This window comes from Hypomesus transpacificus, chromosome 17, assembly GCF_021917145.1.
Source record: "Hypomesus transpacificus isolate Combined female chromosome 17, fHypTra1, whole genome shotgun sequence".
NCBI lineage: Eukaryota > Metazoa > Chordata > Actinopteri > Osmeriformes > Osmeridae > Hypomesus > Hypomesus transpacificus.
The window spans coordinates 11766357-11783385 of NC_061076.1; the positions used below are offsets into that span (position 1 = coordinate 11766357).

Below are 17029 nucleotides of genomic sequence, written 5' to 3' on the forward strand. Positions count from 1 at the left end.
ACGTCCTGTGTACATCTTTATATTTTCGTTTTGCTGAGCATTTTTTCCCTGCCATTTTTTCCCAGCGAACTTGACACCAATTGTTTACTCAACAATAAGGTTTTCCCTCCCTCCAAGCTGAGCGTGGAGTTTTATGTTGGTCCACACTTGTGAAAGAGTGATCCCGAGTGGTCGTTTCGGTCAGAGATGAAGAATGCACGCGAGCACCGCAGGACTTCCATAAACTAAATAGGCTTTTATTGTGCATAACAATTCCTCTCATAGAACGTGCTCCTGCCAACCAGCCTCCTAACTGAGCTGTGTGGCACACCCAGGGTAGGAAATTTACACATTTTTGGGGGGGCAATTTTTGCCCCAACTGACTGAAATCCAGGGGCATTTAAAAAAAATTGGGGGCACTTTTTGAAAATTGTCACAGGCAGCAGCACGGCTGGTCACAGTCCTTGGTGACAGGGCCTGACAGCCCTAGGCTATGACAGGGCCCGACAAATCAATGATGAAATGAATGAAGTTATCACTCACCAAAGGCGATTGCGTGTTGTTTGGTCGCCTGGTGACGAAAGGCCACGTATTTCTTGATATTTTCACTCCCCTTGATGAAATCAGCGGAAGAATTTGCCTGTGCTGGATTGACGACTTTGGCAGCATCTCGTTGAGCACAAGATCGACAGGCTTTACAAAAAATGTGTGTCTTTTTCTCGTCATTTACCTACACCCCAAGCCAGTCTAGCTTCCATTTTTCTATGGTCGCTGGGTGAGTTAATTTAGTCCTTAGAACCAGAGATGGTAACGGAGACTGTGTTTGATTAACCTCAGGTGTCCTCACACTCGCAGGTCTGATCAAGAAGCGCTCCATTTTTTCTTTCTTTTTTTAGAACGTTTGATAATATACGCGCATGCAACATAGGTCAAGGCGCGAATCCAAAACATTCTATGGCAGGGGTGTCAAACTCATTTTAGGTAAGGGGCCACATATGGCGCACTTTGATCTCAAGTGGGCCAGAGCAGTAATCATAGCATAATAACGCATACATAACGACAATATTTTACATTTAGTCATTTTTAGAAGACGCTCTTATCCAGAGCGTCTTGATGGTTTTTGATGATAAACCCTATTTTAAGGTATTTCTACAACTTTCCCCGTGAGCACGCTTCTATTTTGAGTAAACAACACTAGAAGTGTTCTAATTTCTCAATCAGAAATGTATTTTCTTTTTTTTAAACCATGGCTTGTTTTGAAGGGAGATAGGCAGTGCGCTTTGGATAGGCTCTTAAATGGGTTGCTTGGCAACGATAGACGCTTTCGCATTTTCAACAAGGACGTGCATCTTAAAACCAGGCGTAGCTACTACGACCGTGGTCTGTCAAGCTTGGTGCACTTGATGTAAATTCAAATCACAAAGTCGGACGTACCTAAGACCGACGTAGGAGTTAAAACCAACTTTTTTACGCCCAGCTGGTGCACTCGGCTTATCTGCCTGGGCTCTCCTCTGCTGAATCCCTTGCTTTGTGACGCGTTTGACGTCAAATGCGTCACAAAGCTAGCAGCGAGTGCTGCTGCCTGTGGCAATGAGCGCTTCTGCCTCCGGAGCAAAATCGCATTTAAGTTGGTTTTGAAGCAAATACTGGATCGATAAAAAAAAAATCAAAACGTTTGTTTTGGGGGCAATTTTTGCCCCTCTCCTAGTGATATCAGGGGCAAAATGATATTTCTTAGGGGCATTTTTGCCCTTTGCCCTCGTGTATTTCCGACGCTGGGCACACCTTTATTCACCTGGGCGATACCATCTTACGTGCGTCACAATCAATTAACACTCAGTCAATCAATTAACAATCAATCAACATGATTGGTTTTCCCCCTTTAACACCATATTGACATGACACATTTCACACATACATTATGTCTTATCCTGGACTGCCATAAAATCACTGCATACATTACTTTCTTTACAGTGCGCACCCCTGCCGAAACTGGTCAGTTTCATGGATTTGGCCGAGAGCCACCGCTTTACGTGGCAGACGCCTTGCGTTCTGTCACAACACTAAACATGATTCGCGTTTTTTTGCTACCTCTCCTATAAAGTTGTCCAATCTTCACCAAATTTGGCACAGATCATCTTCAGACCAAGCATCACAAAAGACATCAAATGTTTTTTTGATTTTCTAAACCTTTTGACTTGAACAGTCAATCAAAGTCGTCAACCAAGCCACCATAAAAGAAGTGAGGTCATAGCTCAGCACCTCTTTACTGCATTGAGTAAAGAGGTGCATTGGGTCGTATCTCGGCAAATATTTGATGGATTCACACCAAAATTGCTGCATTCACTCGGAATGCTGTTCTGAGTCTCTCATGTCTAAAATGTTTTTTGTTCATTTTACCTGCTTGGCCACCTCATTGCTGCTTGCAGCTATATTTTTTAAGAGTTTCTCCTTCAGATGTTTTGTGAATACGGCCCCAGGAAGACGAGCAGAAGTTTGATTGATTTGACCAGGCGTCCCTATGATGCATATCCTAGGATGGAATTAAATCTTACTCAATGTGAATGTTGCAGAGTTCTTTAGTCTCCAAATACAATATAAAAATCATCATAGCCCCTTTGTAAATAAATGCATAAATGTTATACATGCCGAATATCAGTTTCAATATATTCATTCTTGAGAAAGTGTTTCACAAAAATTACCTATGATCTATCTCCCTACAACAGACGGTGAGGAGCATATGGAACTGACAAAGGAGGGTGATGGTGAGGTAGGGGATGGAGACAAAGGCAGGGTTATCTTTGTCCACTATGAGCAGAGGAAGGTCATGCTGTCCCAGCTGCACCCTGTAGAGAATGGCCATTGTGACCCAAAGGCCAACCACACCTCAGAACTCCGCCTGGTAACAAACTAAAGAACGTCTTCAGGCCATTTTATCTGTTCCAGGTCCCCATTACTTAAAACTTACTATATTTAGTAGTTGGGTTAGCAACCTTTTTAGTTATTTGTGTAGTTTTTCTTAAATCTTTATTTTATTAATTATTATTGTATCTCTTTTGTTTCTGAATTACAGTATGCCATGTAGATTATACACATCTTGTCAAGTAAAATATATGACTGCTCCATATGGCTGTCTTTGGCTCTGCCTCAATATTAATGTAGAAGATTGTAAATTATTCTGGCTCTATTTTATTGCAAATAGATGTATGTGGTGCTGGCTTTAGATAAATAAGCACAATAAGGCTGTGTTCACACTTGACTTCTTTTTTTAGAAAAAAGCACTGCCTTCAGCGCCTTTTTACATGCAACCCTATGGGACAAGGAAAAGTTGTAAAAAAAACTTCATAAAAAGCGCAACACCTGACGCCTTTTTGAGTTAAATTTTCTCAACTTTTTAAAAAAGCGCTGGGGGACATCAAGCGCCTTCTGACAGCTGACCAATCAGGACGAGGAGAGTAGGTACGAATGTACCTTCCCTAGTAACCTTCTACCTTAGTTACCAGGCTATGTTTCCTCAAACGCCAAAGCTAAAGCAAGTAATTGCATTTTATTCACCATAGTAGCTAGCTGTCAATAAGTAACCAACCGAAAATAATGTAGCGCTAGAATGTATGATTCCCGTTCAGGTTACAGAATTCTCGTCAGACAGGCGCTTGACGTCACCCAGCACTTTTCTAAAAAGGCAAAAGGCACTCAAAAGGCGCTAAAGGCAGTGCTTAAAAAAAGAAAAAAGAATATCAGTGCAGTGCCTCGTCATGAGGATCATGCGAGTAAGGACCTGAAGCCTGGTTCAGTCCAACCCCCGCCCCCCTCCTGTGGCAGGTGTTCCAGACGGTGGCCCAGGGAAAGCTGCTGTTCTCCCAGGACAAATACGATGACGGGCCACTAAAGCTGACCCACTGGCAGTCGGAGGGCCGCGAAGCCAGCATCATTGTGGAGCTGATGAAACAAGCCTCGGTGCCCCTCTGTGTGCTTCTCACCAAGATGCTGGCCCTCTGGGCCTGGCTCTGCAGCCTGAGGTGAGGCACACACACACATACACAAATTTGAATACAGATACATGCCCACCAATGCGCACACACATACCCAGATCACAGACACATGCATGCCAACATACAGTACACACATACAACACTCCTGCACTATGATGCAAATTAACCTACAGTGGGCTCCATAATTACTGGTACCCCTTGGTAATTTGTATGTATGAATGTTATATAAAAAGTCACCTTTTTAGTAATTCAGCTTAATGTCACATTGGAAAGAATGAAAACAATCCAACCTTTAGTTGAAGTACCTTTATTTTGTGAAAAACAAAATCTGGCCTTAAGAAATAATAATTTTTTTATGAAACCATGTGTGCCACAATTATTGGCACCCCTATTATGGCCAATTATGTGGCCATATTCCCATATTCATACATCAACATGGGAAAGATAGTGGGGGAAATAAGTTGCGTAAATCTTCTGTATATGTATATATAATTTATAGATTTCCAATTAGGTTATTCACATGACATTTTCACCAGACTTTGGTATTAACTCAAGAAATCCACACATATAAAGAAATCTAAACATTAGTTTGTCCATAAAGTCCATAAATGAATCTGTAATTCTGTATTGAACAAGCTAACTGAATTGTATTTAATTCTTAGCGGAGAAGCCTTTGTTTGTAATGACAGCTTCGGGACACTTCCTGTATAAAGAATTTAAATCGGCCACAGTGTTCAGGTGTGATTTTGGCCTATTCTTCTTAACATATTGTCTTTAAATCTTGAATTTTCTGGGGGGCCCTCTTGTGAACCTTGATCATTAGCTCATTTCCATAAATGTTCAATTGGATTCAAGTCAGGTAATTGACTTGGATGTTCTTGCTGGATGCTTTGGATCGTTGTTCTGCTGGAAGGTCCACCCACGTCTCATCTTCATCATCCTGGTGGATGGCAGCAGATTCTTCTTGAGAAGCTCCCGTTAAAGAGTGCTGTTCATCGTTCCTTCAACTGTATGAAGTCTGCCAGTACCATGCAATTAAAAACAGCCCCACACCATGATGCTTCCGCCTCCAAACTTCACTGTTGGTATAGTGTTTTCAGGGTGATGTGCAGTGCCATATCTTATCCAAACATGGTGTGTAGTATGACATAAAAGTAAATTTTTTCTCTCGTCTGACCAGACTACACTCCCAGTATTTCATAGGCTTGTCCAAATGAGTTGTATCAAACTTTAAACAAGCTTCGATATGCCTCTTCCTTAGTAATGGAGTCTTGCGGGGTGAGCGTGCATAGAGACTAGGGATGGGCATAATTAATCGACGATCGATTATCGATCATTAAGAATTTAGTCGATGACATTATTTGTTCATCGATAAAACGAATGCGTGTTCTGTTGTGTAGTGTGAGTCTTGAAGGAATGCAATGGATTTCACTATGTGGCAGCAATTAAACATTTTACTAAATGAAGCCAATGTTTGGAAAAAAACGCCACAGAACTAGCGTTAATCAGTTACCGGCGAGTTTCCATGTATTTCAAAAGTAAACATGAAGAGGTCACAGCGAAGTGTAGCGTGAGACCATTTTGACTTAAAAATTACTTTGTTCACTGCCAACAATGCAAAGAGTATAAATACAACTCCTCCACGACTCAAATGATGTACCACTTGAAGAACGTACATCCGACCCTGGTTAGTGGCGGTGCATCCTGCTCTCGGTGTTAGCACGGAGGAGCTGCAATGCTGCAATGCACAACGAGCAGAGAAAATTACCCAACGGATCTGGAAGTCCATTGAGATGGATATGCTACCCTTAAGTATTGTTGAGGACGAAGGTTTTTATGAAGCTTTGTTAATTAACCGTAAAAAAACGAGGGTCAGTTGTGTTTGAGCACAGGCTTCTCAGTGTTTCCCACAGATTAGAAATCTAGTTGTGGCGGGGAGGGGTGGGGTTTGTCAGACGGGGGGGGCGGGGGGGGAGTCGTAATAGTTCCTTCGTTAATAATTCGTTACACAGTTAATTTGTTACATTAAATATTAATCCAAAATGATTCACACCTTCACAAATGAACAACAACCAACATATCATTTCTGCATTATGCATGTAGCCACGCTAGTGCTAAACAACTATTTAACTGGTCGGCTCCATGACGCCGAGTAAGTAGCTAGCTCTTGAGAACAAAGGGGAAACTTCGAGTACTGTAAGTCGCTCTGGATAAGAGCGTCTGCTAAATGACTAAATGTAAATGTGAGTAAGGTACCTAGTGAAAAGTAGCCTAAACTTTCCTCGACTTTTAGCTATGGCACTAATGCTGAAGGCTCGCTGATATAGCTGTCGGTCTTACTAGAACGGCATATGTATGCATTGTTGCTAACGTGTGCTGACGTTGTGACTGTGTGCATATGTGGGAAAGACGCATGAGTGAGAGAGACGGAGGGAAAGCAGGGGAAAGGAAATGCAGCTGAACGAATACACTGCGTGTTTTAACCTAAATAGCGATATAACATTTTTTTTTACGAAACGCAATGTGTGGCGGCCGGTGTTGATTCTGTGGTGCACCGCCACAAATTAGTCTATGTGTGGGAAACACTGGGCTTCTAGCTGTCGGCTCCGCTTCTAGGAGTTACAGAAATAACTGTTTTTCTTGTAATAGCTACAGATCTCAATGCGGAAACACGCTGTGTTTTTTCTATTTTCACTGCATTTTAATGTAGCCTATAAATAGTGAATTTTTATATAACTTTTTTAATGATTAATCGAAAATCGATCGTTAATTCTCCCGACGATCGATTAAGACAATTTAGTCGAATGCCCATCCCTAATAGAGACCATGGCGGTGGAGAGCCATGCCTATTGTTTTCTCTGTGACGATGGCACCTGCTGTCTCCAAGTGTTTCTGTAACTCTTTCCAAGTGGTCCTTGGCTCTTTGGCTAAGCTTCTGACTATTCTTCTGACACTCTGGTCAGAAATCTTGCGAGGAGCTCCTGTGCGTGGCCGGTTGATGACGGAGTGATGTCTCTTCCATTTGTGGATAACTGCCCCAATGGGGCTTACTGGAAGATTCAGAAGTACTGAAATATGTCTGCATCAGATTCCATCAATATGTTTCACGACAATAAGAGCTCTATGCTTTTACCCATCATGAGATGTTTCTTGTGTGGCACCACGGTAACAAAAAAACTTTTTACAGGCCATACATTTACTAACCTAATACTTTTTTGCATGATTTCTTGAGTTAATACCAAAGTCTGGTGAAAATGGGAAAAGTCAAATTTGTACATATTATTTTTTAAGCAGTCAATACGTATTTCCCCCATTGTAAGAGAACACACAAATCAAATGAGGAAAAAGTGTGTTGAACTTCATAAGTGAGCAAATGGCTATACAAATAAATAGCTACTTACCTGTAAATGTTTGTTTTTCTTCAATTGCAAACTTGCATTGTTCAAAACTGAAGTAATATTGTCAAAACTCTCCACACAGTCAGCAAAACAGTGTACGTGGACCAAAATCATTTTGAATCATTCAGACTCCACCACCTGTAAAACACAGTATATTTTCAACACATTTTTCAAATGCTAACACGCAGTTTCCAAAACTGTTAAAAACTTATTAAAAACCGATTGATGGTAAATTATGAGATATGGGCCCCAATTATGGCCAAATGCAGGAGAGGGGGAGAACTAGAATCCTCACAGTACCATACAGCATGAGTGATTACACTATACATTTCGTTTTTTGTAATTAACCTATTGCTTAGTTCCGCCCCTCTTAGTTACTGTTGCTATGTTGGACAAGTGTTCACTGACGTCATATTGAAAGTAATGGCAGAAATACACATCTGAATAGCCACAGCAGGTAATAGACCTGTTTATTTATTTTTTTATTTCCACAAGAAGCGGGCAGAAGGTTTTATTGTACGCCGATGAGTGGTATGTTCATGGGGTAAAATTATCCAAAAAGAAAAATATAAGAATTGAGGCCAATGTCTAGCTACCACTCGCAATGGAAAAATGAGAAACCTCACAAGCTCAGCATCGATGTTGCTGATGACAATATCATCAAAGACCACTGTTGTTTGTGCACCGCAGTGTAAAATATTCCGCTACATTACAACATTAAATCCCAAAAGAGAGTGATGCAACGTGATAAGCAGCTGTCCAGTTGCCAGCCTTGAACTAGCCTACGGAGTATCTAACTAGCTTGCTATAATTGACTTTGTTGAACTAGGATAGGATCACATCAGATATATGTGATTTATATATCATATATATAAATATAGACATCTTTTATAGAAAAAGGTCAAAACATCTACCAAGCTGGCATATACCGTTACAGTGGATGAAACTACGTCCATTGATAGACAAATAAAGTAACTACTGTAGCTAATAGTAGTAGGCTAACACGTATACACGTAAAAAAGTAATTTATTTACAAATCAGGAATTACCATATCTTTGAGCAAACATAAATGTCCTTGGTAATAGTCTGGGCGTTCAGTTGGACCACAGAATCTTGTCCATCGCTTACATTGGTCTAGTTTTATTTTCGGCTTTGGAAAAGGAACAAAAACGACTCCTCCCTCCAGTATTTTAGGGTACCTAGTTCCTGTATTACAGGTACCCCATGCACAGTGGTTCTCCATCCTGTATTACAATTTTTTTAACTTTTATTAAGATTTTAATTTAGATCTCCTGCAACTTTTACAAAGCGTTTCAATGCGCCTGACAAAATGGGTTGTCCGAGGTGCCTTCGGCAAGCACAAACCATTGTTATCTCACATATATATTATTATTAATATTATTCTTTTCCCACCACTAAGGATCTGTCAATTTTTGGACTACATAGACAACGTAGGTGTCAAAAGTTTCGTCTTGCTAGCGATTGAGTTGCTTGTATTGGGATTTACGTTCCGTTGCACACTTTAGAAGGTTACATCGTTTTTGTGGGGAAAAGTGCCTTTAGTCGACGAAGGGTACTCTGTGCTAGCTACGTCACCACGTCAACACACGTTAGCAACGACATATGGATACAACGTGATAGCACGCAAGTTGGAGCTTGGATTATGAGTGAAAAATACCACCCCCCAGAATTTCCAACCATTGGACTTTGTTGAGAAAGCGATTTCAAGTGAAACTGCCATCTCGGAATTTTGATTTAGGCCAATTTATTTGGGTCCCCAAACTACAGCCCGCAGGCCGGATACGGCCCACCAACACATTTGGACCGGCCCTCTGAACATAAAAATATATATATTTTTACGCACACCCATTTTAACGACGTAATTAGTTTTTCACGCGATTAACGTTCTTTTTGGCCCAGCAATTGTTGTAGTCTTTTTCACATGCTATTGCACCAACTACTGATGTTAGAAAAACCACAACACCACACCGGATCCAGCTACACCGGAAACAAAACAACAGGCACGCACTTGTTTGGGCTTGCGAGCCGGCTAAAGAGTATTGGCTAACTTTACCCTTTGAGTAGATGGCGAGCGCGAGACGCCAAAATGGATGCCAATAAGATTTTGAATGCAAAGTTTACTATTAAAAATTTGCCAAATGGTCCCATTGACAAGAGCAAAGTGATCTGTGTGTTTTGTCGTTGTGAACTGAGCTATCATCGCAGCACGTCCAGTCTGAAATACCACTTGATGGCAAAGCACACAGCTGATGCGAATTCTCCGCCCCCTTGTCAAAGCCAGGCGATTGCAAAGTTATTTTCAATTTAAAAAAAACATTTGCACCGAGCAATCCGATCCACTTTTCCATGTTGATAAAAGCATTAAAATGAGGAAAAATAATTGGACAAAAAGAAATCAAGAGACATTTAGAATAGACAAAAATGTGCGATTAATTGTGATTAATCGCGAGTTAACAATGACATTAATGTGATTAATCGTGAATAAATATTTGAATAGTTTGAAAGCACTAATAAATACATTTAAAATCATAATAAAATCTCCACAATAATACTGGTAGTTACTCCGGCCCAAGTAGTTTTCTGTTCCGACCCGGCCCCACATTAAAGAAAGGAAAATTATCTGGCCCTCGCAGACAAAAGTTTGGGGACCCCTGATTTAGGCCGTAAAAGTCTTTTTAGTTTGAGCGAGTGCGGGTCGCCCGTGAGACTGCCTAGTTTTTAAGGTGGAAGCCATGCTAGAAAGCGTCATAGTAGCATTTTCGTAATTTTAAAGTTTAATTTTACACAAAAAACCTGAAAGAGGGAAATGTTAGGGCGATATGACTATTGTGAAGACAGCCAGGTGGTGAGATTTTAATGTAGGTTGCTGTAAAAACTTTGATTTGTTTGCTACGTGAGAGCCCCGTCAGCCTCCATTGACGATTGCGGCTGCTGTTGTCGATCTGCGTCTGATGAGTATTTTCTTAATTTCGTAGTGCTACCAGGCTCAATTCTACATCAAAATGGAGAGCAGTGTTATGATATAAAGATATGGCGATTGCGAAGACAGCCAGCGGGTCAGCAATTTTTTTAGATTTGTGTAAAACTTGAAATTTGAGTGAGACCTCGTCTTGTTTTGACGTTAGCCTCAGTCAGACTCGGCTCGCCCACTGGCAGTGTGTAGTAGTAGGCTACTGCCTTCAATGCCACAGCTATGGCAAAACTTTATTATGTCAAAAGAAACATTCTCATTTCCAGCACTTTCAAACAATCAGTGAAGTGTGGCTAGCAACTGCAGCTAGCTTGCCTCTAGTCTCTTGCCTTTATTGAATTAGCCATGGCCCCTTAAATTAATTTCAAACGTATTTACGTTTTGGGGGCCATATTTTCAGTTAGCATACGGTACTGTTTGAATCGCCCTGCCCATCTGAAATACTGCCAGTGACAACATCAATGTTGTTACAGTAGCTTGTTCCAAACGGGGTTGGCTTGTTTCAAAGGGGGTTCACTTTTTTAAAAGGGTGTTCTTAATGAATTATGCAATATGAGTAGGCTAAATGCTTGAAAATATCACTAGAAGGGAAAACGGACCCACCTGCAACCGAAGAAAGCACACCCTATAATTTCCCCAGAAATGGTACCCTCTCTAGTTATGGTATGATTTGACAATATTTTTTAGGGAGTGGTCAATTGGGGGTCAAGCAGTGAAGCTACCTATTGTGTTTCTACCTTTTCTTAATTGGGGCTAAGCAGCAAAGCTGTAAAGGTTTTTGTTCCTGCATCTAGTTGTCCTGTTTTAATTTTAGTTTTTGTCTTCGTGTCAGGCTGTTATTTTAGTTTTTATTAGTTTTTGTCACGTTCATTCTCTTTTTTGTCTTGTCAAGTTTCAGTCGACTAAAAGTCTGAGCATTTTAGTCTTATTTTGGTCAGACTTATCCATGACTATTTTTGTCTAGTTTTAGTCTACAAAAACTGTTGACGTTTTAGTCTAGTTTTCGTCAATCTAGTCTAGTTTAAGTCAATACATTTTTTATTTTAGTCTCTTTTTAATAAAAACAGAAGTAGTCTAAGCAGTAGTCTCGGGAGGCATGTTAATGCCAAAACCATTTGTTTAAATGTATGTCTATAATAAGGTATTCAAAGTCATGTGTTTAAATTCAGTTCAGTGTGATTGCTATGTGAATGACAACTAGCTACAGTATTTGGCCAACAAGGGATGCTTAGGCCGAATCAAATCAAATCAAATCAAATTTATTTGTATAGCCCTTTTTACACGCAAGCATGTCACAGAGGGCTTCACATGCGCCCATAGAACTGCCCCTCAACCAACCTAAACCCTCAAGGAAGACAAGGAAAAACTCCCAGAAAAACTCCCACCGGGAGAAAAAATGGAAGAAACCTTGGGAGGAGCAATTCAGAGAGGGATCCCCTCCTCCAGAGACGGTTGGTAAGAGAGAGGAGCAGAACACAAGCTAAACATAGTCATACAGTGTCAATGGGTTTTGAAACACCAAAATCCATTGTTCGGCTTGTTCGGCCGAATCCCAATACTCCCCCTTAACCCTTCCCCTTACCCCTTCCCCATTAGTTTTGCGCGTTCCCGTGAGAGCTAGTGGTGTCCCAATACTCTTTTGGAGCTAGGGGTAGGGTTAAGACTAAGGGGTATACACCTTAAAACCAAGTAAGATCGGGAGCTTACTTGAAACCTAGGGCTATGTGAATCCTGCGCGACCGGCAACAATGGCGGCCAGATCATCCAGAGAGTCCGATAAATGTAATATTTTCGGCTTAATGAATTGATAAAAAAATTATGGCAGTCTTGTTTTGTGTTATACACAGTCCTGAACATATATATTTGCAACCATTTTCCAAATCGAAACATTTCTAAAAATCGCTAGTTTGGTACGCTAATGCGACAGTGTTGAATTGCACAACAGTCCCGCATTTCTCTGACAAGCATGTCTACCGTTTTAAGTAAACTCCATTAGCAGCAAATTTAGTTTAATATCAGTGCATAACACTACTTGCTTTGGAGATATCGATACGTGCTAGACGACGTACCTGTAACCAAGTGGCGTCCCATTTCCTAGGGCTATGTAGCCCTTACCCCTTACTTTCGAGGGCCAAGGGCTAGCGGTAAATTAAGGGGAAGGGGTAAGGGGGAGTATTGGGATTCGGCCTTAGTACACATGCAGTCAGTCAGGTAGGAACTAAGAACCCACTTTACACTCTCTCATAAATACACACACACACACAGTACACACACTAGTCACACATTTTAACCCACTTTACACTCTCACAAGCTCACACGCTAGTCACACACATTTGTCTCAGACTCTCAGTCGCTCCAGTGGCTAACGTTTAAAGCTAACATTTAAAGCTAACGTTAAAATGAGTCACATTAACCACAGCCTCAGGAGCTGGCTAATAATAATAACCCAACTAAACTAGACAAAATAATGTTATAACATTTTGTCTCTTTTTTATTTTGTGAACTACTTTTCGTCTAATTTTCATTCGTCAGCAATTGTTGTGGAGACTATGTTCTCTGGTCAGTAATACAACTAGGTAGTCCAACATTGCAAGCAGCCAAAACATGAAGCATACATTGTGAAAAACTAGACAAGTGCCAACGGGAAGACCCATAAGAGCAAGCAGTTATACAAGTTACAAATTAAAACAACATGAACCTCAAAAAGTGCAAGACTGTACCTGTAGAAGAACAATCAACAGTAAAATATTTCACTGCGAGTACAAGAGTTAACTTCATTATAACTAACCTACAAGAGCAACAAGTCTCTCAATAAGAGTCATTGTGATCCTGGAGGAAACTACAGGTCCAGCCAAGCATTCCTAAGTGCCGTTGTACTCCGAGAACAAGTGCGTCTTGAGCCTTTTCTTGAAGGTGGGGAGACAGTCAGTGTCCCTGATGGAGGTGGGGAGCTGGATGCACCATTGGGGGGCCAGGCAGGAGAAGAGCTTGTGTTGGGATCGGGCGGTCTTGAGTGGTGGGACCACCAGACGGTTGTCTGAAAAAGATAGATATAATAATTATAATAATTAACCTTGCTTAGTGTGCACACTGTTAGATCCAGTGGAGAACAATTCCACTGCTCATCTTACTGGTATGATGTTGCACCGATGCACCTGTGCACCGGTTGCTTTTTGCTTGGACATAACTTGCGTTCCTGTTACTTTCCTAATTGTGTAGATTCTGAGTGCACACGTCACTGCTGTTGCGTGCCTTTATAAGGAGCTGTCGGGGCGTGTATGTATGCAAATTCAGGAGCACGAGGACGCACTTTCAACTTAAGAAAACTCTTCCCGAGCAAAGCTCATGAATTTGGCCGATGTCTTTTTCTTATGTTGTTTTTCCGAAGCCAGTAAGAAAAATTTCAGAAGAAACTTCTGAAAATGTTCGAGAATGAGGCCCAATGTTCTTAGCTAGTTTGAACAGTATGGTCTTATTAACGCTGATTTGCAAGGAATGCAAGAACAGTTAGATAGCGAAAACATCTAGACAGTAGCCATGTAAACTAGTTTAGCTTGCTAATGCAAGAGCACCTGCCTCTCTCCAGTTCTTTCAATAGATAATCTAGACAGGCGTTAGCAATATGCTAGACTGCTATTCGTTTTATGGCAATTTTTTCGTAAGATTCCCTTCTAATGCCGACTAACAGCTAGTAACTAGTCATTTGCGAAGTAAGGTATGTTAATATGTATTTGAAACATATTTAGCATTCTACTCATGCTAGATACAGTAGACTTTAGCATTGCTATTAACTGTTAGCGACAAAATCATACTTAAAGCTTGCGTTTGTGATGAGCATACGGTCGGAACAGCACCTCTTTTCAGCAACAGCGGCTTAGCAAATCCTTCTTTAAATTGTCCATTGTGTTTAAATCCTTCTTTTAAACCTTCAAACTTTCTTTGAAGTTCTCGTGGAAGTACACAGAGCAGCGCGCAGCTAAACTAGTGTCTGAGATCTACATTTTGGGGCATGACAAAGGTACAGACCAGAGCCAAAAAAGGTGGAACCACCGACGTCAGTACAGTGGCTTTTTGGAAACCGACCGTTATACAGCTACATTTTTTCAATTGCGAGGTGTTTATAGGAAAGAGGTGTCAATGGGACTTGAGGATTACTGTATGTCCATTTTACCCACGAACTGTCGTTATTCAACTATGACAAGGTAAACTCGGTTTTGCAGTCAATGACTCCTTCAAGCCTTCAAGAACGATCGGTTACACTATTGGGAATCCAATTATCATAACAGCCCCTGCCCATGCCATTGTTTCCTTTTATTAGAACTACATTATTATATTCTTAAATAGTTAAGCCTACCATTTTCTAAATAGTTACAAACTATAAAAGTCATATAATATGATTTGTTTCGCTCATGTGTAAATATGCAAAATGCATTTATTAGTTATGTTAATCCGTATTTTACAATTAGACTCATTGTTCTCGCTATATCATAACATGAAACTGTACTTACCACACACAAGCGCCCATAAGAAGCACTTCATAGAATTCACTTACATTTTTGTCACCAATTTGCACATAATTATAGACTTTAAATAAACTTCAGATATTTTTCTCTCTTATTTAGGCTATATAGGCTAAACTTTGTCTGTATGAGACTTGTGCAAGGGAACTTTTGTAATATCTGCTGATTAAGGCAAATTGCAGCCTTGAAAGGCAGGGGAAAAATTGCCAAATGCGCAATTAAACCAAAACATGAGACAAATTGCCTTAAATTCCCCGGTGTGATTTTGAGGTATTTTGTGGGTATGTCCTTTATAGTTATTAAGAACATACACATAAATACGTTAAGGCAAGAACCTGCTATTGTTGCCTACTTTGTGAATTCTCTATTGTAAGTTTGTAAGTTTCCAACTTTTGTGACTGCCATTGTTACTACTAGAGCCCGACCAATAAAGGATTTTTAAGGCTAATAGCGATACGAATATTTGCTGATTTCAAAACCTGATATATCGGCCGATATCTATAAAAAATAAAAAATACAGAAACGCATACCAAAACATTACTCTTCCCAACTGGCTGGATCAGCTGGTTGTAGTTTTGTGGCATCATAAACATGAGTGTTGCCAACAGGGACTAAGTAGGTTGCCCTCTGGTGGACAAACCATGCAAGGCCAACACTCATAACATGATTGAAGGGTGTTTTGTCCGTTTTTTTAAATTTTTTATATTAATTTATCAACCATTATGAGCCTTGATTTTATACCTTGTTTGTTTGTTTGTATTGTGAAGGCATATTACAACATTTTATAATTATTATTTAAAAAAATACAGCACATTATAAAAGCCGCCGATACTGATAGTTTGGAAAATGCCTAAAATCGGCCAATAATATTGTCCCCCGATAAATTGGCTGGGCTCTACTGTATAACCAAAGTTATATAAATACACACATTGTTTTCAAAATTCACATATACACACAACTCTCTAACGTGTCACAGGAAAAAAAAGATACAAGCGATGAGTGTGTATGCTTTTCCTACCCCATGAAAACACACATTGGCTCTAAACCAACATGTTTCTGCAGGCTCCTGAACACGCGTCCGGTGAGTTTCGTCTCCAGTAAGCTGTCCACCTGCGTCCAGCTAAGCTACAGGACCGAGCACCTGCAGAAGCTCAGCTCCACAAAGAGAGCCGACACGCACGCACACTTCATGAGGTGTGTGTGTGTAGAGGGCCAGGGAAGGGAGAATGTGTTATCATACATTGCATGTTACTCAGTGTTTCCCACAGATTAGAAAGCTATTTGGGGGGGGGGGGGGGGGGGGGGGGGGGGGGGGGGTTAACATAATTCCTTCGTTAATAATTCGTTACACAGAACTTATTTTGTTTTTATTAAATATGTATGTATTATGTTGGATGCTGTCCTCCTCTCCTACTATTTCTTCAATGCCAGACGAATCTCTTTCTCTCCCTGACCCCGTCTTTTTGTTTGAGCAGCACTGGTTGAAGCCTAAAAATATTGTAAACAATTTCTGCATATATGCATGTAGCAACGCTAGTGCTAAATAACTATTTACCTGGTCGGCTCCATGACTCCCGGTAAGTAGGGCTCGTGAGACAGCTCACCAAAAGAACGATGGGGAACCCACTTGTCTAGCAGATTAAGACATCTTCGTAGGTACCTAGCGAAAAATAACCTACGATGGGGAACCCACTTGTCTAGCAGATTAAGACATGTTCGTAGGTACCTAGCGAAAAATAACCTAAACTTTCCTAGACTTTTAGCTACGGCACTAATGCTGAAGGCTCGCTGATATCGCATAGCGTCGTTGCTAACTTGTGGTGACGTTTTGACTCTCTCTGTGTGTGTGTGTGTGTGTGTGTGTGTGTGTGCGTGCGTGCGTGCGTGTGTGTAGGTGAGAGACGCGTGAGTGACAGAGACAACTAAACTAAAGCAGAGCTGAACTAAACTAACTAAATACGCTGCATGTTTTAAACAGCGTTAAAACATTTTTTATAACGAAACGCAATATGTGGCGGCCTGTGTTGATTCTGTGGCGCACCGCCACAAATTAGTCTATGTGTGGGAAACACTGATGTTACTGCAGCAGGTGTAAACAAACTGAGCCTGGATTGCTCTTGTATGTATTCCAACTGTGTCAAACACACT

General features: G+C 40.7%; 1 protein-coding gene across 3 annotated transcripts in view; it reads left to right on the plus strand.

Annotated features, from left to right (window-relative positions):
* pigq (phosphatidylinositol glycan anchor biosynthesis, class Q) overlaps window positions 1-17029 on the plus strand; it is a 152828-nt gene that overhangs the window by 88332 nt on the left and 47467 nt on the right. For all 3 annotated transcript variants that reach the window (XM_047038805.1, XM_047038804.1, XM_047038807.1), the window contains 3 exons: window positions 2706-2881; window positions 3802-3998; window positions 15944-16075. In XM_047038805.1, the coding sequence (XP_046894761.1) occupies window positions 2706-2881; window positions 3802-3998; window positions 15944-16075 (505 nt within the window). The remainder of the gene's footprint in view (window positions 1-2705; window positions 2882-3801; window positions 3999-15943; window positions 16076-17029) is intronic.